This window comes from Etheostoma cragini, unplaced genomic scaffold (genome assembly GCF_013103735.1).
Source record: "Etheostoma cragini isolate CJK2018 unplaced genomic scaffold, CSU_Ecrag_1.0 ScbMSFa_4023, whole genome shotgun sequence".
Taxonomy (NCBI): Eukaryota; Metazoa; Chordata; class Actinopteri; order Perciformes; family Percidae; genus Etheostoma; species Etheostoma cragini.
This window is the reverse complement of record NW_023268352.1, coordinates 81,613-104,833: the sequence shown is the minus strand read 5'-3', so window position 1 is coordinate 104,833 and position 23,221 is coordinate 81,613. Positions and strand designations below refer to the sequence as shown.

The following is a 23,221-nucleotide window of genomic DNA, read 5'->3' as shown; positions in this document are numbered from 1 at the left end:
ATCTGCACGTCATCTGCAAAGCAGTGAAATGATATGTTGTGTTTTCGGAAGATTGATCCGAGGGGCAGCATATACAGCAAGAACAAGACTGGGCCTAAAATTGAGCCTTGAGGCACCCCGCTGTCAATCGGGCCTTTATTTGAATAAAAAGGCCCAAGGTTTACAGAAAAAGACCTGTCTGTCAGATATGACTGAAACCACTTCAAAGCTGTGCCCTTAATGCCTGCACAGGATTTGAGTCTTGTCAATAAAATCTTGTGATCAACCGTATCGAACGCTGCAGTCAAATCTAAAAGCACTAAAACAGCAGAGCTGCCAGAATCAGAAATTAAAAAAAGATCATTAAAAACTATTAAAAGAGCAGTTTCTGTACTGTGACAAGATCTAAAACCAGACTGGAATTTTTCAAAGATGTTGTTCGAGTTAAGATGTAACTGAAGTTGGGCATAACACCCACAATCTACACACCTACACTCTCACAATATGCACACCTCAACCACAGACTCATAAAATGCACACCCCAAATAGTGTGTAGTTGTGTAACCTGCGTATTTGCCCCCCCCCCCCGCTGCGTTTCAGGAGACAGAGGGTTTAAGCGTGTAGTTGTGTGTATAGTTGTGTAGTTGTGTTACCTGATTACTTTCCCCCCGACTGCATTTCAGGAGACGGAGTGTATGAGTGTGTAGTTGCGTAGTTGTGTTACCTGCGTACTTGCCCCCCCGGCTGCGTTTCAGGAGACGGATTGTATGAGTGTGTAGTTGCTTGTGTAGTTGAGTAGTTGTGTAGTTGTGTTACCTGCATACTTGCCCCCCCGGCTGCGTTTCAGGAGACAGAGGACGAGCAGGATGAGAAGCAGCAACACAATGGCGCTGATCAGACCAATCAACCAGCCCTGAGTGGAGAACCCCCCCGGCATCGGCGACGGCACTGAGGGACAGACACATCAGGACATTAGGACAGAGACATTAGGACATTAGGAAAGAGACAGAAGCATTAGGACATTAGGGAAGAGACACCAGGGTAGAAATTATAGAGTGGTCTAGACCTGTTCTATCTGTAAATTACAGAGTGCGGTCTAGACCTGCTCTATCTGTAGATTATAGAGTGCGGTCTAGACCTGCTCTATCTGTAGATTATAGAGTGGTCTAGACCTGCTCTATCTGTAGATTATAGAGTGGTCTAGACCTGCTCTATCTGTAAATTATAGAGTGGTCTAGACCTGCTCTATCTGTAAATTATAGAGCGGTCTAGACCTGCTCTATCTGTAAATTATAGAGCGGTCTAGACCTGCTCTACGTTTCTTGAGATAACTGTTGTTATGAACTGTTACTATAAATTAAATTGAATTGGAGACAAACCGGTGACTGCAGCTCCTACAGGAGTCCTCTGCTTTCTAATAATAATAATAATGATAATAATAATAATAATAATAATAATAATAATAATAATGATAATAATAATAATAATAATAATAATAATAATAATAATAATAATAATAATAATAATAATAGTAATAATTACAATAATGTGTCTACCTGGGCCGATGGTCCGAGTCACATCTTCCCACTGCGTGGTGTTCCCGTGTCGGACCATCAGGTGGTACTGAGACCCTGGTTGGAGGCCTGTCAGCCAATAGGAGCCCTGCGTGGAGTTCAGCACCTCTGACTCCTCCCACTGAGCCCCGGCTGCAACACACCCACACAGATACACACACACACAAATACACACACACACAAATACACACACACACACGGACACAAGCACGCTCACAGACGCACACAGACACAAACACACACACGTCGACATGCAAAGTTTTTAATTGCTCCTATATCTGTGTTAATTATTATTAATTATTAATTGCAAAAGCTGCTCTCTTACGGGTCTTGCGAAGGAAGCGGATGACGAAGCCGTGGTTCCTCTCTCTCTCCCCGGGAACCCAGCTCAGGTTCAGGGACGTGTTGCTGGAAACGATGGTAATGTTGGACGGAGGGACTGAAAGAGACAGGAAACAGGAAGTAACACAGGAAGTAACACGGAGACAGGAAACAGGAAGTAACACTGGAAGTAACACAGAGATAGGAAACAGGAAGTAACACAGCAACAGGAAACACGAAGTAACACAGAGACAGAAAACCGGAAGTTACACAGGAAGTAAAAGAGACAGGAAACAGGAAGTAAAGCTGTGGGGGTGTGATGGTGAAACAGGAAGTAAAGCTGAGGGGGTGTGACGGTGCTTGGTCACCTCCATCCAGCAGGGTGGCCCCCCTCCGGGTGATGGGCGGTCCATCTCCCGCGGACGTGCGTGCGATCACGTTGAAGACGTAATGGCTCCTTGGGTCCAGAGAGTCCAACTCCATGTGAGTCCTACTTGGATCACGGAACATCTGTATCTGCAGCTCGGTCTCCGTCTCTGCACAGTAGACACAAACCACACAGACTCATATCATACGTCTCTGCACAGGAGACACAAACCACACAAACTCAGATCATACGTCTCTGCACAGGAGACACAAACCACACAGACTCAGATCATACGTCTCTGCACAGGAGACACAAACCACACAGACTCAGATCATACGTCTCTGCACAGGAGACACAGACCAGACTGACTCAGATCATACGTCTCTGCACAGGAGACAGAAACCAGACAGACTCAGATCATACGTCTCTGCACAGTAGACAGACTCAGATCATACGTCTCTGCACAGGAGACACAAACCACACAGACTCAGATCATACGTCTCTGCACAGGAGACACAAACCAGACAGACTCAGATCATACGTCTCTGCACAGGAGACACAAAGTCAGCTTCTGACCCACTTAAAGTACCATAGTGACAGATCACCATGGTAACAGGTGACGATGAACGATGACTACTTCGGGAGAACTGGGATATTATGTGTGTGTTGAGTTCAGGGACACCGTCCTGATCTGACATCGGCCCCAGCTCATCTCTGCTGTGGTCTGGTATATTTGTCTGTTGCCCGGCGCTATGTCCCTATGCGTTGCTCTGATTGGTTGTTGACCCGATCAGTCCAGAGGCGTTTTGGTCCACAACCACTGATAACGTCCCTTGGATCTCCAGACGAGGTCTGGCACTTTCAGACTACAGAGTACAGCTACTTGAATTTCCCCCTCTCACCCCCCGTCCTTTCTAAAAGATTCAAACTCACCCTGTCGATATTGCACCACATATCCCAGCAGGACCCCGTTAATCTCTTCTGGAGGAGTCCAGTACAGGATCAGGGATTTATCGGAAGGACTCTCGAAACTCAGCGATGCAGGAGGACCCGGTGCTACACACACACACACACACACACACACACACACCAGTTAGCATATCTTCAATAAGTACATATCCCCCACATGGGCAGAGCCAGATGTTTCCGACATCCGGGGCACAGTCCAAACCTTGGTCCCATGCTTCATGTAGCAGCTTCATGAGCTATAGCTGTAACTGTCTAGAAGGGTAAGGGTTAAGGGTTAGGGTTAGTAGGGATAGGGTTAGTAGGGTCAGGGTTAGGGGTTAGGGTTAGTAGGGATAGGGTTAGTAGGGTCAGGGTTAGGGGTTAGGGTTAGTAGGGTCAGGGTTAACATAATGCCTAAATTATGTTAATGCCTAACATAGCTGCTGAATAAAATACTCGTCCTGCAGAGATGACATTCTGTTTTATAATTTGTTCTATAACTATCTTCATGGTCATGGTTTTGGGGCTTTTGAGAAAAGATTCTTGGTGGGGGCTCCAGACCTCCCAGATCTCCCAGAACCCTGTTTTCTTGGACTCACCTCCCTCAGGGGTACTGAAGTTGTGCGGGGGGGAGGGAGGACCCTCTCCTTTGCTGTTGAAGGCTGTGAGGGACAGCTCGTAGCGAGAGTACAGCTGCAGCCCCGAGACCTCCTGTGAGGTCTTCAAGCCGTGGACCACCACCACCCAACTCTCCCTGTTCCTGTCCATCCCCCTCTCTGACTTCTCCTCTTTCTCTCTGTCCTGGTGCAGGTTCCCCAGAGACCTGCGGCCCCGACCCCCACGTGGCCCCAGCCTCCGGATGTAGATCTGTCGGAGGCGCAGAATACACCAAAGTTTATTATACATGAGTGGGACGGAAACATTCAGCGGCGATCCAGAATGAAAGGCTGCAATTTCATACAGTGCAATAATTAATAGTTAACCATTTCATTTCATTACTGTGCAATATTTAATACTCAGGACTGTTACTACACCAAACTATATTTTGGCACAATGTGTATACAAAACTTTTATTATGTGTATATAGATGCTCTCAGGACTGTGCACCAGGTCCCCCCCTTCTTCTTTCTGCATTATCTATACTTTATATTTTTACATTTTATATTTGTATATGTTGTGTTGACACTGTAAATTTTATCCTTCAGTCTCGTTGCAGAGATACCTCACTTGTGTGTAATGACAATAAATATATTTTATTCTATTCTATAAAATGGCTGCAGACATAAAACATAAATGTAAAAACTTTTTTTATTTTTATTTTATTTTATTTTTTATTATTATTTTATTTTTTTATTCATTCATTCAAAATACAAACATATATACAAACAAGGCAGTAGAAAAACCAAACCAATTTCAAAAAACAACATTTGCCTCGGGTCGATCAAGTCAAAACATAAAAGCATGTACATATTAAATTAAAATTCAGAACAGAAAAACACAAACAACAAAAAACAAACAAAAAAAGACAAACAAATAAATAAATAAAGGGGGCTATCTCAAATTAAATAAAAAGTTTCAAGTAGATAAACCAAATCAAGGGCTTTTCCAACCTTAACCAGTTTCAGAGACTAGAAAAGGTTAAGCTGGTTCTTCCAGTGGCTCAGGGAGGGTTTGATCTTAAAATATCTGCATTTATGTATCAAATGTTTCCCTAAAAGTAACAAGTTGTTGAGAACAAAGTCTTCCTTCTTGTCTTCAACAAAAACACCAAACTTAATATTCAGCACTGTAAGAGGAGGTATCACAATTCCCCTGGTCTGGAACCAGGTCTGAAGATCTTTCCAGAAGGGTTGCACTGACTCACACAGGAAGAAAACGTGTTCTAGATTCTCAGTTTCCTTTTCACAAAAAACACAGTTATTTGTATCAAAAATGGAATCTTAGTCTTAAGAATTCATTTGTAGTGTAAATTCCATTTAAAATCGTAAAGTTGACCTCTTTCACCTTCGGAAGAAGTGGGAATGAGATCTAGCTTTTCCTTATTTTCCTAACCTCTCCATCACCAAAGTCTTTTGACATATATTTTCTTCTTACCGGATTAGGATAGAACTCCTTTAACAGAATATTTCTGATAACTTTGTTGGTACATTTATAATCACAGAAAGGAATTCCTTCTAAGCAGAGCTGCCTCAGACCAGGAGAAACACCGGAGTACCTAATGTCCTCTCAGACCAGGACCAGACCTCAGACCAGGAGAAACCCTGGAGTCCCTAATGCCCTCTCAGACCAGGACCAGACCTCAGACCAGGAGAAACCCTGGAGTACCTAATGTCTTCTCTCACCATTGATTTCAGAGACATTGGTATAGCTTTCAACCATCTATCAGACCACTTGGCATTGCATTGGAGTTGATACTTCTCACAAAACTCCTCGTGCTGTAACAAGACCCCATTGCTGTCCATAAAATGAGCAAGTACCCAGATTCCTCTGGAATTCCATTCCTCCATGTACACAGATTTTCTGCCAACCAATATGTATCTATTATTTCAAACTGGGGTATTGTGAGGTGTAAAATTACGTTTATAGATCAAGTTCCAATAGAGAAGAACCTGCTGATGGAAAGCGGAGAGTCTGATTGGTAGAGAGCTGCATTCAAAGTCACATCGCAGAAGAAAGTCTATTCCTCCCAAATTGGAAAAGATTAGATTGGAGACACTAAACCAAAAGTATTGCTTGTTATTGATAAAAGATTTTAACCATTTCAATTTTAAGACGCCATTCACTATATCAAAATCAATAGCATTCGCACATAATTTTTAACCATGTCAATCTTCCTTATGTATTGACATTTGTTTCTCCATATGAAATTAAAGTTGACCTTGTTCATGGCTTTGGTCATATTGGAAGAGATGGGTAAAGTGAAGGCAGGGTAAATGAGTCTGGATAAGCTGTCCATTTTGGATAATAAGACTCTCCCAAAGATTGTTAAATCTCTCTGCAGCCACCTATTTAAGATTAATTTACACTTGTCTATATTATTCCATATATTCATTTTGTCTGAAATTATTTTATTCTTGGAAATAACAACCCCAAGTATCTAACTTGATACTTGACTTCTATGTTAAACAAAGGTTGCAAGGGATAATCATGTAATGATAAAATTTCACATTTATTTAAATTCAATTGTAAGCCTGAAGCTCTTGAAAACTGGTCAATAAATGTAAAAACTTCTCATAAATTACAAAACGATATGCTTTTAAAAATGCTTACAAGTGGCCACATGGTGGTGCCATGTGCACAAGTTATCATTCTCTTAATGGTCTTTTATATAGTACCACAGGTATTCCTACACATAATACTCCCTGTGTGAATGTATTTCTGGATGTACACTGGTCCTACAGGTACCTTGTATCCCAGCAGCTGACCGCGGACGTTCTGGGCTTCGATCCACTCGACTCGGACCGTGCTGTTCGTAACGGTCATCGTGACTCCAGTCGGCGCTTCCTCCGGCTCTGAGAGAGAAAGAGAGATGAAACAAAAATCATTATTTAAATGAAGAAACATGTTGCATTTCTTTTATTTCTGGTACTGCTGATACTGTATCCCAGTTTAAACCTGATCCTTTATTACGCCTCATATCATAGACCACTGTGCCGTACACGAGCTGACGGCCGAGGGTGAGGTTCATCTGCCCCGATAATTGGTGTGGTCTGCTGTCCTCCCCCAACCTTTGGCTTGCTTTTCCTCTGTTTTGTTTTGTCTGTCTAGCTGGCTGTGAGGACATTCCTGCTTAGAGACTTGGCTACCATCAACTCATCAACTCCTACCATTCATAAACCCGGGCTGACCACCTCTTCGGCGCCAGATTGTTACATGCCCACACGTGGTAACTTGGCTCTCAGTATGAGCTGTCTTATATGCTCTAGGATTTACTCTTGTTCTTTTCTTGTTTTCTCGTGTTCACCGTGTCTTCTCTGCCTCTCCGCTCAGATCCCTCCGGCCTGCCTTCCACCATCCACCCGACCTGTCACCTGTTCTGTTGGACTTGCCACTACACTCATTAAAACCACCTCTACGTGATCCTGTTTTCCATGCGCTGTTTTTATCTCTGTGTTCTGGGTCTCACGTAACCTAACAATAATAATAATAATGAATCCTTTATTACAAGCCAGCTCTCATTTCAGCCCGTCGGCCCAAATTGAGATCTTCTTTTGGTTGACGCCTGGTGTGAAACTGTATGTGCTGCCATCCAATGTTTTTTTACTGTAAACTACAATGAAATGTGTTTTAATTGAAAGAGTCAGATGATGTGTTTACATAGATTTATTGATCTTCATGTGAAGATAACATCACTATGACTCCGTGTTCCAGCTGAACTTCCCTGGCTATGTAACAACTGATCCACGAGTTGGGAAACGTACCTTCCTCTCCAGAGTGTCCGATCTCCGGCTCCGGTGCCGGTCCTTCTCCCAGAGAATTAACAGCCTGGACTTTGATCTCAAACGGCGTGTACGTCCCTGTGTCGTTGACCGTAAACGGTGGGCTCGTTACGTCCTGGTGGTTCCAGTGTACCCCATCAGCCCTCCGCCAGAACACCTTGTACAGGAAGCCGTGGCTGTTGTGGAAGCGCTTGTCCATCTCCTGGAGAGATATGCAGGAACATTAAACATTGAATGGAGTTTTGATGGAAGTTGAAGTCCATGATTCCAGACCGAGTACTCACATCCCAGGTAATGATCAGAGTCTTTGGGTCAGTGGACTCACTGCGGACCCCCGTCGGGTTACTGTCAGGAACTACAGGACGGAGACAGGGAACGGCACAGATCACACTTTATTCCATTCTATCTTTTCCATTCTATTAAGTTCTATTATATTCCATTCTATTTTATTCTATTCTATTATATTCTACTTATCTTGTATCTTATCTTTATCTATATACTTAGCAGTGTTGAAGACTCGTGGACCCCGGACCAGTGTGGGAATCAAACCTACGACCTCCTAACCAAAGGTTCCAGGGGTCCCAGTGGGCGTGTCTTACCGCCGGGCGGCGTGTCGTACGCCGTTGACGGTGCGCTGGCGTCGCTGGCGCCCAGCACGTTGACGGCGATGACCCTGAAGCGGTAGGTGCAGAACCGATGGAGGGTAAGCTCTGCGTGGTGGAACCCCCCAGGGACTCTTCTCCACTCCTCCCAGCGTGCCGCCCCCGCCACCGCATGGCGCTCCTCCCGCGCCTCCACCACGAACTCTGGGACACAGGGAATACTTCCTGTCACACGTTACTACTTCCTGTCACATTTTAGTACCGGGTAATACTACTTCCTGTCACATGTTACTACTTCCTGTCACATGTTAGGACCTGGTAATACTACTTCCTGTCACATGTTAGGACCAGGTAATACTACTTGTGTGTGTGTGTTTGTGTTTGAGTGTAAGTGTGTGTGTGTTTGTGTGTGTGTGTGTGTGTGTGTGTGTGTGTACCTATGACCGGGCTGTTGTGTGGGTTTCCTGGGGTCCATCTCAGAGTGAGGTGGTGGTCCTCAATATCAGACAGAGACAGATTCGTAGGGGGGTCTGGCCGGGCTGGGGGTCGACACAAAAACTGTTACACAAAGACATACACACAGACACATACACCGACACACATACACACACACACACACACACACACACGGTGACCTACCGACCACAGTGATGGAGCCGCTGGCCTTCACGTGGTCCAGGTGAGTGATGACCTCACAGGAATAGACCCCGCCATCGTCTGATTGGACGTCTGTCACCTTTAAGGTGCCATTCCCAAAGATGGTGTGTCTAAATATACACACACACACACACACACACACACACACACAGAGACACATATAAACATACACACACAGACACACACACACAAACAGACACACACACAACTAGTTAATGACAACATACAAAGCACCCTGTTAAACTGTGAAAAGGAAGTTATTAAACCAGAAGGTGAACACTTCAGAGTGACGGACTACTCTCTGGGACATGGATGGACGGTCTACTCTTTGGGACATAAATGGAAAGACGAATCTCTGGGACATGAATGAACGGACTATTCTCTGGAACATGAATGGACAGACTAATCTCTTGGAGACATGAATGGATGGACTAATCTCTTGGAGACATATTGGGTACGATGCGTTTACTTGTCATCTGGAGATGATTCCTGGACTTCCTGTCCGTCTTTTCTCCATCTGATCTGGACCTTGATCAGACGGGGGTCTTTGTAGAAGCCGCAGTCCAGCAGAGTGCTGCGTCCTCTGAGGACATGGACGTCCTGTGGGCTTGCCACAATCACCGTCCGGTCTAACAGGAGGACAGGAGGAGAGGACAGGAGGAGAAGAGGAAAGGACGGGAGAACAGGGGAACAAAGGAGAACAGGAGGAGGGGACAAGAGGACAAGGCGACAGGACAGGAGGAGAGGACAGGAGGAGACAACAGGAGGAGAGTTCAGGAGGACAGGTTAGTCTCAATGTCCTCCAAATGAGACAAGCTGATCATAAGCCATCTTGTCCTGGATTTCATCAACCTATAGACAAATAGTTTTATAGACCCAGAGGACACTAGAGATACAAATCGAATCAAATGTCTCTCATCAGTTAACCCTTGTGTTATCTCCCGGGTCAAAAAAGGGCAATAAAATTGACATTTTTGTCCCTTTTTCAGACTTTTTTTCCACTACCAATAGTATTATACTTTTTGGAATCCATGGTAAATAACCCTCATTTATATAGAAATAGACCTAATATTTGGGTTAAAAAGCAGAAATGATGAATTATTTTGAATAATAGTGAAGATCAAAACAATGAAAGAGCGTTGGAAGGAATCCATTTTTATGGGAATTTGGTCAAAAAGAAACTTATTTCAGATAGAGACATTTTGAAAGGAGGACACAGGACGGATAATGTTGGAACCTATAGAGGACGGTTAGACTGGTTCAGGGCTCTAAGCTCCAGGACATCCTGACAACATGAATGAGAATACTCGTCTATGTGAAGGTTAGACATGGCAAGGCGACATAAGTGTCCTCTTGTCTCAACTCTGAGCTGGACCCATTCTTAGTGAAGAGTGACTGACTGAGGACTTCCAGGTGAGCCGTGATGGAGATGTTGGTGAGTGGGACGGAGCAGGTGTAGGCGCCGCTGTCCCCGAGGCTGGCGCCAGATAGTTTGATGGTCCCGTCCGTCTGCAGTGAGACACGAGGGTCAGACAGCAGAGGGACATTGTCCTCCCCCTCCCTGCAGAGGACACACACAAGGAGTCATCAGACAGTGAATATGGAGATATTATATAATAATAATGTACTGTCCAACATGTCTCTGACCATGTCCAACATGTCTCTCACAATGTCCAACATGTCTCTCACCATGTCCAACATGTCTCTCACAATGTCCAACATGCCTCTCACCATGTCCAAAATGTCTCTCACCATGTCTAATATGTCTTTCACCATGTCCAACATGTCTCTCACCATGTGACGTGCGGCCTCGGCGAGCCGAAGGATTCACAGCGCAGAAGGATGTCTCCACCCTCGATGACCCGGTACACAACACCGTCAGAGGACAGGATCTGAGGAGGAAGCTCTGACACACACACACACACATTATTAAATGTCAACACACATTAACATTAAATTAATAATCTAATCTGAAAGGCTGATTTACTTTTCCAGGTTTTCCTTTTCTTGCCTCCATGGTGCAAATACTAATAACAATTGTTGCTGTTTGGGGTTTTTGGGGCGTGTATCTCCAGGTGTGTGTGCGTGTATTTGCAGATGTGTGTGCGTGTATTTGCCTGTGTGTGGGTGTGTATCTGCAGGTGTGTGGGCGTATCTCTGCAGGTTTGTGTGCGTGTCTCTGCAGGTGTGCGTGTGTGTATATGCAGGTGTGTTGGCGTAGCCCGGGACCTGTACTCACCCACGACGTAGAGGTGGGTGTTCAGCAGGACGGAGCCGTGCTTGTTGGCGGCCTCGCACTGATACACCGCCGTGTCGGCAAACTCCACATCTCTCAGGATCAGCACGCCGCCAGACACGCTACGCCGGGGGTCATAGTCCACCTCTGCACAGAGACCAGACCAGAGGTTAGGCCAAACCGGGAGTTAGACCACACCGGGGATTAGAACAGAACAGAGGTTAGAACAGACCAGAGGTTAGACCAGACCAGAGAGAGAGAGAAAGAGAGAGAGAGAGAGAGAGAGAGAGAAACAGACCAGAGGTTAGACCAGACTCAACTCTTCTCAACAGCTCTTCACCACTTTCTTTCTTTCTTTCTTTCTTTCTTTCTTTCTTTCTTTCGGTTTCTCTTTCTTTTCCCTTCCTTTGTTCCTCTTTTTCTCCCTCCATGTGTACTTTTCTTCTGCATTTCTTTCCATCTTCCAATTTCCTTCCACTCATATTTCCCTTTCTTTCTCCCTTAATTTAATCTTCCTCCCACCACGCACATTCTCTTTCTTAATTTTTTACTTCTCTCTTGATTTAACTTCCCTTCTTCCGTCCTTGTCTAGAAAGAAAAAAATCTTTCTTTATATTTCCATCCTCCTTGGATTTCCTTTGATTCCTTCATTCCTTTATTTCTCGCTACCTCACCTCCTTTGCTGGTTTGTTCATTCTCTTTATTCTACGTTCCTTCTCTTTTTCCTTCCTTCCTTCCTTCCTTCCTTCCTTCCTTAGGCCTAAACTTCCTTTAATCAAAAACACAAAAGTTGATTCTTACTCATCACACTCACACAGAAAGATTCAGTCATCATCTATGTCTGCATGTAACCCATCCTGGTTTTAGGACCTTCAGAGTCTGGTTCAGGACCATGCCGGAGGACCCAAGGACTGAACCGCCAACCCTGCAGTTATCCTCCTCATCCCTGCACATTATCCTGATGTGTTCATTTGGTCTTAAGAGGCTTTTTGTTTCAGGACCAATCAGTCAGACTTCCTGGAGCCGGAAATCGATCATGGCTCTTCACTGAAATCTCTCTGTGGCTTTGTGTGTAAAGAGAAGCCGAGTGACGGGAAGACGAGAGGGATCGGTCCAAATGGACGTGGACAAGTTGACTTCTAGATACCAAGGAGCAGGATTAAACCTGTTGGGCCTTTGTTGACCCTAGTAGAGTCTGTGTTATTGTGTGTACCTGTGAGTAGCTGGCCGTTGATGCTCCAGGTGATAGACGGGGTCTGGGTTATTGTGTGCACCTGTGAATGGCTGGCGGTGGATGCTTCAGGTGATAGACGGGGTCGGTGTTATTGTGTGTACCTGTGAGTGGCTGGCCGTTGATGCTCCAGGTGATAGACGGGGTCGGGATGCCATCAGCCTGACAGTCGAGTCGAATGGTTTCTCCCGGAGAGTAGAGCAGGTTCTCTGGCTGCTTCACCCAGTATGGAGAGGCTGCAACACAAGACACAGAGACTCTTTCTTTCTTTCTTTATTTCTTTTCATGAAGCTGTCGATCAACCTTGACATATGATCTGTTTGGATAACCGCTTGAGTCATCTTGAAACTAAAAGTCTGTATGATGAGACTAAAAGTTAATACGCTGAGACTCACAGTTTGTAAGGTGGGACTAAAAGTTTGTACGCTGTGAGTTGGTATGTCCCCCCTGAGAGTATTGAGAGTATTGTTGGTACGTTCCCCCCTGAGAGTATTGTTGGTACGTCCCCCTGAGAGTATTGTTGGTACGTCCCCCTGAGAGTATTGTTGGTGCGTTCCGCTGAGAGTATTGTTGGTACGTTCCCCTGAGAGTATTGTTGGTACCTTCCACGCTGACGGTGAAGCGGTGCGAGGTGGATCCGTGCTCATTGAAGGCTCTGCACTCGTATTCTCCGTCGTCTTCCTCGCTGATGCTGTCGAAGTGGAGCCGCCGTCCGAAGTGGTCCACGCTTCCGCCGGTCCTCTCCAGGGCGCCGTCCTTCTTCGTCCACTCCACCTTTGGAGTTGGTCTTAGACAACGAGACAAACAGAAGACAGAGTGGAGATAGGGTTAGGGTTAAGATAACGAGATGGGCAGACAGACAGACAGGCAGACAGAGAGGCTGACAGACAGGTCCTTACAGGCCTTTAGGGATACACTCAAGGACGAGGCTGTGTCCTCTGAGGGCGAGCAGGGAGGTGTGGGACCCCTGGGGACGGAACAGGTGAGGCTTCCTGCCATGGGCCACGTCATTACCTGGATGGGTGGGGGGGACAGGTGGGAGAGGGAGAGAGTCTTTGGCTTTCTACTTCTTATACAGATATATATATATATATATATATATATATATATATATACATGTGTGTGTGTGTGTGTGTGTGTGTGTGTGTGGGTGTGTTTAGGGCAAGTTACTTTTAAAAAGTAATTAGTTACAGTTATATCTGTGTGTGTGTGTGGGTGTACTCACTAGCCTGCACTGTGAGTCTGACTGCAGTATCAGGGAGGATGGTTCCGGCGGTGAAGTACTGGGCGTTGCAGATGTAGTCGTCTCTGCTGTCGTTCTTCAGGAGGTTGGAGAAGTAAAGGTTCCCGTCGAGGCCCACCGTCACCCTGTCGCTCTGCTTTATGTGCACCATCCCTAACACAAACACAGACATCGTATTAACAAATGTCTTCAAGAAATCGGGTTTGTGACTGCTGGGTTAATGGTTCAATCCCCAGAACGAGTGGACCTGGCTGGGGAAGTGAAGGAGCAGCGATGGCCTCTCTCCCATTGCTCTTGAGCAAGGCCCTGGGCAGTGGCAGCATGTTAGCCTGGGGTTGGACCAGCAGCCTCCAGGTGTGAATGTGACAGATTAAAGACAATAAAATCAAAATAACAATAGATGTGAGATGGTTTCATAGTCTACAAGAGACAGAAAAGAACCAAATACAATGAGAATCTCCAACTAGCCAGAGGACAGGAAGTGGGAGGAGAAGCCGACTCACTCTTGTCCATCCAGTGGATGTTGGGGGGGGTGGAGCTTTCTGGGGGGTTGCAGGTCAGCATCATGCTATCGCCCTCCTTCCCCCTCTTATGGACCTTCTGTTGTTTAGGAAGGACCGGCTGAGCTGGGAAACAAAAACGCAAAGTACACCAGCTCAACTTCATGTACTTATACTTATAGATTGGACTACTACTCAACATGTATATACTTCTACATGCAGTAGGTTAGGACTGTATGTACTTCCACATGCAGCATATTAGGACTGTAAGTACTTCTACATGCAGTATAGTAGGACTGTAAGTACTTGTACATTCACTCTGCTTCCTGCTTCTTACAGTGCAGACGCTTTTGCTGCTTGCTCCTGCCTCTGCTTGCATATTTTGGCTGATAATCTTGCTTTTCCTCTGAGAGAAACTATGAGCAGCGGCTCTTGGATACCTATAAATCATTGGACTATACATTTTTTTTAGACATAGTAGGCTACTGTCATATTTTAATATTTTTCTGCCTGAGCGTGGCCTATCAATAGCTCAAGCCTGTCCTACAGTGACTGTAGCTAAAGTTAATTAGCAGCAAGATGCCTCCTTTCTCCGTGGATGACTACTACAAACTCCTTCAGAAGATTGCACTTCTGGAAACCAAGGTTCAACTATTAGAAGTGAACGTGGAAGTGAACAGATCTTGTGGAAATGACACCACTATACCATGGACCCAAAACAATGGACAAAATCATGCTAACACACGGCTAATTAGCACCAACAAGACTGCAAAGAAACAGGAGGGCTGTAGAACGGGTAACGAATCAACAAGTGGCAGTCCTCCCTGGAACTCTTGTGGTGCGAAACCTAAGACTAAATCATTTTCCTGGGAAATGGGAGGACGACTAACTGGCAGAGCACAGCGCCCTGAGTTTTGTGATATGACCGGCTGGCCTGCATTATCATCCCAGCAGAGTGCCTCTTCAACCCCTGTACGTAGTCGGAGACAGCCGTGGACAGCTGCAAAAGGGAAAATAAGCAACAAAATGCCCCCCCCAACAACCTGGTGTGCAACTAGATAACAGATTTGCTCCTCTGCTGCAAGACGCTGGACATCAATCTGAAGATCGGGATTGCGTCTCATCACCACACAGCAGGGTAAGGACTGAGAGCAATTCAAAAATTAAAAATCTAATAACTGGGCCTCAAACCCTGATTGTGGTTGACTCTGCTGTAAAAGATTTAAAAAACAGTAGAAACACCAAAATCCTCTGTTTTTCCAAAGACATGGTGTCTGACTTGGCCCAAAGAATCCCAGATATCATGGCAGAACACCCAACTGTGAAAAACATTATTCTGCATATATAATGTTCTTCACAGTTGGGTTGCAGAAACTGGAGTTTAGGGAACTGCTGGACACAGTCAGCCCCTTAAACGCAGATGTGTTTGTCAGTGGCCCTATACCGCCATTGAGAAGAGGAGCCGAGAAATTCAGCCGACTGTTGGCACTAATCAAATGGCTTTAAACTGAATGTACCGTCCACTCTCTGCAGTTCATTGACAATTTCAACATTTTCTGGGAGCGCAAACATCTTTTTAAAGCAGATGGACTTTTCCTTAAAAAGCCAGAAGTAAAGCTGTTCACCTCTAACCTACTTTACTCTCTGTGCTACACATCTGCTTCCCCCGTTGAGGACACAAGACAAGACCAATCTAAACAAGAGAAAGGCACAACAAAGTGCGGCAGTGATTCACCACAGCCCCCACCTGTGCACAGTTTTGACCATGGGAGACAGCAGAGCAGAGAAACAAAAACTCAAATCCCTTTTCACCTGTCCAGCACCCCTCAAACTCCCCTACCAACCCCAAACCCCTTGAGGAACCATCGTTGTCTCCACTCACCCTTTCCCCTCTTTCCCCTACCCCCATGTTGGAGTTCACTGACCACATGAATCACCTGGTAGATGCTGGAACCAAATTTACACCCCTTCCTTCCCCCATCGCTCAACCCCGGGCTCAACCCCGGGTAATAGTAAAACGCCGGGCTCCTCTACCAGGAGGTAAAAAATCTCCTTCCACTCAAACTGATAAGGACGCTTGTGTGCAAAATCCAGTAAGCATTACCTGATATGTGCCGGGCCTTGGCTCCAGGACTAGTGACACTCATGACTTTTTCAAAGACAAGCCCGGGCCCTGTGTTTTCAATTCTTCCTCAATTTATGTTGTGATCGGCAATAGAAAAGGGATGGCGAATAAGCACTTAACTGCAAACTTAGCAAATTTAGCATCCATTCCACGTCAGCCACAGCCTGTCCCAAAAATTGAGAACACACTAACACTAGCCTTACTAAACGTCAGGTCTCTGGCAGGAAAATCATTTTTAATCAATAATTTTATTATTAATCACAAACTAGATTTTATGTTTTTAACTGAAACCTGGTTAGACCATAATAACAGCGCTGCTGTTCTCATCGAGTCAGCTCCCCCTAACTTCAGTTTTATGTGTGAGAATAGAGTGAATAAGAAAGGAGGTGGAGTCGCCATTTTGTTTAATGACTCTTTCCACTGTACGCAAATATGTTATGGAAATTTTGCTTCTTTTGAATATGTGGCTCTTCATTTAATGTCCTCCCCTCAAGCAATATTTCTAAATATCTACAGGCCACCTAAATATTGTGCAACCTTCATTGATTACTTCACTGAACTGCTGTCTATAATCTGTATTAACTCTGATTGTGTAATCATTGCGGGTGATTTTAACATTCATGTGTACAACCCCCAGGACAGGGTGACCAAAGAGCTGTGTTGTGTTTTTGAGAACTATGGACTGACTCAGCATGTGACAAGAGCCCACGCACAATAAGGGGCACACTCTGGACCTGATAGTCTCCAAGGGTCTGAACATTTCCAAGATTGTGGTGACTGACGTTGCTCTGTCTGATCATGCCTGTGTTTTCTTTTACGGGTCTATCTCGGTGCCCAAAAGTGTCCAAACAAAGATAATCAGAAAATGGTATATCACTGAAAACACCAGTGAAACATTTATTCAGCTTTTCTCCTCCACACCCGCCCTCTCTGGGCTATCAGTGACTGAGCTTGTAGATAATTTCAACTGTAAAATTACAAATGTTATTGATGCCATTGCTCCCACTAAGGTCAAAGTTGTCTCTGGTAAGAAAAGGTCTCCATGGATAAATGTCCCACTGGTGAGAACAGAAAAAAGATGAACAAAGGTGGCGAAAAACAAATCTCCTGGTCCATTATAACTCCTATAAAGAGAGACTTCGCATTTATAATTTGGAACTGAGGAATGCAAGAAGGTCCTTCTTCTATGATATTATCTCTGGAAACAATAATAATTCACGTGCTTTGTTTGCTACTGTCGATAGATTAAAAAACCCTCCAGTACCAGTAGCATCTGAACTTTTATCTACCAAGGCCTGCAATGACTTTGCCTCCTTCTTCAAAGACAAAATTCAGAAGATTAGACAAACAGTCAGTGCCTCCATATCAAGTACAGGATATGTTTCGTCACAGTTTTCAAGCAAAACTAGTTCCAATATGACAGATTTTAATACCATCAACCATTTCATTTCACTGTGTGTCCCCCTGTTCATGTCCAGTGTTCCGTTTCTTTCAGGGTTTTAGGGTAAATATTGGACTCTTTAGCTGCTAACGCTAACCCTGAAACCTTAACATTTCAAAGAAGGATGGTTTTCTTACTTTCTAACCTGAAACCTTCAGAAATCTGTCACTCATAACAAAGTTATGTGTCTATATGTACCAAAAATCAACAAAGAGTTGAATATTCATATGTCCTGTGAGCTGCCTGTTACTGAACTCCAGAGTCAGAGATATGGTATGAGATATGTATATAATCGATAATGGTAATTTGACCGTTTGACCCACCCTTTAACACCATTATCTCTGCCGAACTCTATTCTTTAACACCATCATCTCTGCGTCTACAGAACTCTCTTCTTTAACACCATCATCTCTACGTCTGCAGAACTCTATTCTTTAACACCATCATCTCTACGTCTGCAGAACTCTATTCTTTAACACCATCATCTCTACATCTACAGAACTCTATTCTTTAACACCATCATCTCTACGTCTGCAGAACTCTATTCTTTAACACCATCATCTCTGCGTCTACAGAACTCTCTTCTTTAACACCATCATCTCTACGTCTGCAGAACTCTATTCTTTAAAACCATCATCTCTACGTCTGCAGAACTCTATTCTTTAACACCATCATCTCTAGGTCTACAGAACTCCTTACTTTAACACCATCATCTCCACAGAACTCTGTTCTTTAACAGCATCATCTCTGCAGAACTCTCTTATTTAACACCATCATCTCTACGTCTGCAGAACTCTCTTCTTTAATACCATCGTTTTGAACACTTTTAAATGTCTGACATTTGTCGCGTTGTTGTTTGGTGTTTTTCCTTATTTGAACATGTGAACTAGTTAAATGTGAAAGTGCTTCTGCTGCCATCTCAACTTCCTGAAAGAAGACATTTTGTCTCTCAATGGGACCGTCCCGGCTAACAAACGTAGAAAAAATGAACTAAAATGGTATGGGACATAAAATGGTCAGACAAATACCGGATGTTATTCAGCAGCACTCCGCCCAAAATGTCTTGAATCTGAGGACAAATGTCTGCTGTATGTCCCTGACCCAAAGCCTCTGACTGACGAAAGAGCTGGCATTGCATATCAGACTGCTCCCTCCATCTCTTTTGTCATTCTCTTATCTCTGAGTCTGTTTTCTCGTCTATAGTCCTGTGTTGTTAGGGTTATTTCTGATGTTATTCTCTAATCTCTGAGACTGTTATCATGTCTGTAGTACTACGTTGTTAGGGTTATTTCTGCTGTTATTCTCTAATCTCTGAGTCTGTCACGTCTGTAGTTCTATGTTGTTATGGTTATTTCTGTTGTTCTTCTCGAGTCGGTTGTCGTTGGGATGTTTTCTTTCCTGTTTGTTCAGCACGTTGGTCATCTGCAGTTTAATGTGCTGTAGACATATTATTACATAATCTATAAAGAATATGTTGGAGACCAACAGAGAGTGATATATTCTCCTCTCCCAGAATGCATCAGTTGCGTCTTACCCTCCACGATGACCTGGACACTGTGTGTGACGGCGGTGCCCAGGTTGTTGGAGGCGTAGCAGTGATACACGCCTTCATACGAGCTCAGAGGAACGTCGTCTTGAGCTCGCAGGGTCCCCGACTCCTCCCGCTCTGAGCCGAACGCCTCTCCATCCTTCACCCAGCGGAAACTACCCAGAGAGACAGAGATGCAAAGACACAGCAACAGTCTGAGAGAGGGATGCAAAGACTCATTAACAACTGAGTTAGAGATTCAAAGACACATCAACATCCTGAGAGAGGAATGCAAAGACACATCAACATCCTGAGAGAGAGATGCAAAGACACATCAACATCCTGAGAGAGAGAGAGATGCAAAGACACTTCAACATCCTGAGAGAGAGATGCCAAGATGGAAATCACAGATTTCAAAGAATGAAAGTGCGTTTTAAATTAGAGAGAAGAGGAAATCAGGGAGGGAATGAAATGAGAGAGATGATTTAATTATAAGAACATTCATCGCCATGCCAACAGAAAAACCAGACACACAAACAGACACACACAGAGACACCAGAGACACACAAACAGAGTAAGACACACACAAACAGACACACAAACAGAGACAGAGACACACAAACAGACACACAAAAAGACACACAAACGTACGTGGGTTTGGGTTTCCCGGAGGCCTCACAGGGCAGGTTGATGTCTTCTGGGGAAAAGGCCGTGAGTGACACAGGAGTCTCTGTGAGGACTGGTGGCTGGGAAACTGACACACACAGATACACACACACGCACACATTGTGATTTGTTTGTGGTCAGACAGCAGATTTGTGATTCTGTCGTCAGACACTAGTTCATCGTCACAATATTATAATTTATTATTTTATTATTTCATTGTTATGGAAACCCTGTCATTGATTATTACTAAATGTCCTTAGACAAGTGGGAATGGAGCAGAGTAACAATGGTGACTATAGTATCTGGAACACCAATCACGATCTGGTCTTGTCAACATTTGGAGACAATAGTATCTGGAACACCAATCAGGACATGGTCTAGCAAATATAATCGGGCCTATTACAGAACTCTGAGGCACCCCACAGGAAACGGCCGCAGTCTCTCACATAATGGACTAAGTGACACAGAAAACTTCTATCTTTACGAACCACACCACTGTTTGTTGAAAGAGAGCTGATCACCCCCCTCACCCCCCTCCCCCCCCCCTCCCCCCCCAGCTGTTGATAGGGGGGGGGGGGCGCAGCAGTGAATGAAATCCTATGTTGCTGGTTAGCATGTTGAGAGTTAAAGTGAGACAACAAGGAGAGAAGAAGAGAGACTTACTGTTCTGCACTCGGTCTGTTGGTCCAAACGCAGCAGGACAGAGAGGGAGGAAACACACACACATGTTAGGAACACACACAAACACACACACAAACACACACACACGTTAGGAAGACACACACATACACACATACACATGTTAGGAACACACAAACACACACACACACACAGACACACACACGTTACGAACGCACACACACACACACACACATACACATGTTAGGAACACACAAACACACACACACAAACACGTTAAGAACATACACACACAAACGTGTTAGGAACATACACACACACACACACACACACACAAACATTTGGTAAACACACAAACATGTTACAATTGTTTGAGGTATTTGTATCCATACACTTTGACATACTTGAATCCATATACTTTGAAGTACCTGCATCCATCCAGACAAAGAATGGTTCACAGAAGCGTATGTGTGAGCAAGTTAGAGATGGAGTACCCTGCACGGAGGAAGCCCGGGGCCCCCGTCTGGATCCACCTTACCACGTAAGCCCACATGGGTAGTGCGGGTAACGTCTGGAGGAGGCCCCTGTCCACAAGACCTTCAACTCCCATCTCCGGCAGAGACTTTCGTGTATCCCTGTGGAGGCTGGGGGCATTGAACCTGAGTGGACAATGTTCAAAGTTTCCAATGCTTAATTTGCGGCGGGGAGCTGTGGTTTAAGGGTCTTAGGTGCCTTAAGGGGTGGTAACCCACAAACACCCTGGTGGACCCTGGTGGTCAGGGAACCCGTCTGACTGAAGAAGGAGTCTTTCCGGGATATGTTATCCCGGAGGACTCTGGAGGCAGCTGCAAGGCACCGACGGCCCCGAAGGGCTGCAGCCTCTGCCGTGACAGAGGGAAAGCAGCGGGTGTGGGAGAAGTTTGGAGAAGAGCTGGACAAGACATGGTGAAGGACTTTTGGTCAGCACCAAGGTGCTTCTGGTAAACCATTCACCACCTCAGGAGGGGGAAGCGGGGACTCATCCAAGCTGTATACAGTAAGGATGGGACGTTGTTGACCTCAACTGGGGAGGTAATAGAGCGGTGGAAGGAGCACTTTGAGAAAGTCCTAAATCCAGCTGACACGTCCTCTGTGGTAGAGGCAGAGCTGGAGGATGATGGGGGATTGTCGTCAATTTCCCTGGTGGATGTCGCTGAGGTAGTCAAACAACTCCACAGCGGCAAAGCCCCAGGGATTGATGAGATCCGTCCAGAAATGCTGAAAGCTCTGGGTGTGGGGGGGCTGTCTTTGTTGACACGCCTCTTCAACATTGCGTGGAAGTCTGGGACGGTGCCTAAGGAGTGGCAGACCGGGGTGGTGGTTCCCCTCTTCAAAAAGGGGGACCAGAGGGTGTGTGCCAATTACAGGGGTATCACACTTCTCAGCCTCCCTGGTAAAGTCTACTCCAAGGTGCTGGAAAGGAGGGTTCGGCCTATAGTCGAACCTTGGATTGAAGAGGAACAATGCGGATTCCCTCCTGGTAGTGGAACCATGGTTTAGATCTTCACTCTTGCAAGGATCCTGGAGGGAGCCTGGGAGTATTCTCAACTGGTCTACATGTGTTATGTGGGTCTGGAGAAGGCGTATGACTGGGTCCCCCGGGAGACACTGTGGGAGGGGCTGCCGGAGTATGGGGTAAGGGGGTCCCTTCTCAGTGCCATCCAATCTCTGCATGACCAAAGCAAGATGTGTATCCGGGCTGCGCTTTGTCACCAATCCTGTCTTTAATATTTGTGGACAGGATATCAAGGCATAGTTGGGGCGGGGATAGGTTGCAGTTTGGTGGGCTCAGGATCTCATTTCTGCTTTTTGTAGAGGATGTGGTCCTGATGGCATCATCGGTCTGTGACCTTTAGCACTCACTGGACCGGTTCGCAGCCGAATGTGAAGCGGCTGGGATGAGGATCAGCACCTCTAAATCTGAAGCCATAATTCTCAGCAGGAAACCGATGGAGTGCTTTCTTCAGGTAGGGAGTGAGTCCTTACCCCAAGTGACGGAGGTTAAATACCTTGGGGTCTTGTTCAAGATAGGAGGCCGTAGAGTAGTAAAAGACGAGATTTCAAACAAAGACGGACAGGAAGAAGAAAAGATCGCCTACGACTATTTCTTGTTTCTAGAGTGGAGATGACCTCACTCTCGTTTCTCTTTCCTGACCTCACCTGTCCTGGTGTAAGTTAATTAGCTGATGGATTTGGAGAGGAAATTAAATTGCTTTTCATAAAGAAATGATGAAAGTCTGGTGTTTTCTCCTTTACTTCTCCAGGACATGAACACCTGTTTCCTGGTGAAGTCTGGTGTTGTTTAGAGTTAGGGGGCAGGGTTGAAGGATTGGGGTTAGGGGGGTTAGGGTTGGGGGTCAGGGTTTAGGATTGGGGGGTTTGGGGTTACTCACAGTCTTTGGGGATGCTGATTGCGCCCTGGACCAGCTGCGGATTGGACGACAGCAGGGACAGAGCCAGGAGGAGGAGGGAGCGGGCAGGGGGGCACGGTGCCCTAAAACCCGTCCACTGACGCTGAGACACACACATCTCTCACTGTCCCATCCAGACGGACACACACAACCTGGCACGCATAAAACACACACACTCCAACCCCTGGAGAGAGAGAGATGGAGAGGGGGGTAGGAGGGAGGGAGGGAGAGAGTGTGTGTGTGTGTGTGTGCGTGTGTGTGTGGAGGGGAGGGGA

At 45.5% G+C, this 23,221-nt stretch overlaps 1 protein-coding gene across 4 annotated transcripts in view; it reads right to left on the bottom strand.

The window, feature by feature from the left end:
• LOC117941020 (neural cell adhesion molecule L1.1-like) overlaps positions 1–23,221 on the bottom strand; it is a 39,777-nt gene that overhangs the window by 6,061 nt on the left and 10,495 nt on the right. For 2 of the 4 annotated variants that reach the window (XM_034866123.1, XM_034866122.1), the window contains exons 2-26: positions 22,929–23,130; positions 20,521–20,535; positions 19,843–19,945; positions 19,198–19,367; positions 14,101–14,223; positions 13,580–13,750; positions 13,254–13,368; positions 12,957–13,141; positions 12,459–12,590; positions 11,127–11,270; positions 10,682–10,793; positions 10,288–10,448; positions 9,357–9,516; positions 8,870–8,997; positions 8,668–8,769; positions 8,228–8,434; positions 7,913–7,983; positions 7,611–7,830; positions 6,595–6,701; positions 3,789–4,056; positions 3,175–3,297; positions 2,243–2,410; positions 1,879–1,992; positions 1,536–1,685; positions 796–927 (exon numbers count right to left, since the gene is read on the bottom strand). In XM_034866123.1, the coding sequence (XP_034722014.1) occupies positions 796–927; positions 1,536–1,685; positions 1,879–1,992; positions 2,243–2,410; positions 3,175–3,297; positions 3,789–4,056; positions 6,595–6,701; positions 7,611–7,830; positions 7,913–7,983; positions 8,228–8,434; positions 8,668–8,769; positions 8,870–8,997; positions 9,357–9,516; positions 10,288–10,448; positions 10,682–10,793; positions 11,127–11,270; positions 12,459–12,590; positions 12,957–13,141; positions 13,254–13,368; positions 13,580–13,750; positions 14,101–14,223; positions 19,198–19,367; positions 19,843–19,945; positions 20,521–20,535; positions 22,929–23,064 (3,517 nt within the window). In that variant the 5' untranslated portion in view covers positions 23,065–23,130. Of the gene's footprint in view, positions 1–795; positions 928–1,535; positions 1,686–1,878; positions 1,993–2,242; positions 2,411–3,174; positions 3,298–3,788; positions 4,057–6,594; positions 6,702–7,610; positions 7,831–7,912; positions 7,984–8,227; positions 8,435–8,667; positions 8,770–8,869; positions 8,998–9,356; positions 9,517–10,287; positions 10,449–10,681; positions 10,794–11,126; positions 11,271–12,458; positions 12,591–12,956; positions 13,142–13,253; positions 13,369–13,579; positions 13,751–14,100; positions 14,224–19,197; positions 19,368–19,842; positions 19,946–20,520; positions 20,536–22,928; positions 23,131–23,221 lie in introns of those variants that run through there. The other 2 variants (XM_034866124.1, XM_034866125.1) reach the window with 2 other exon arrangements.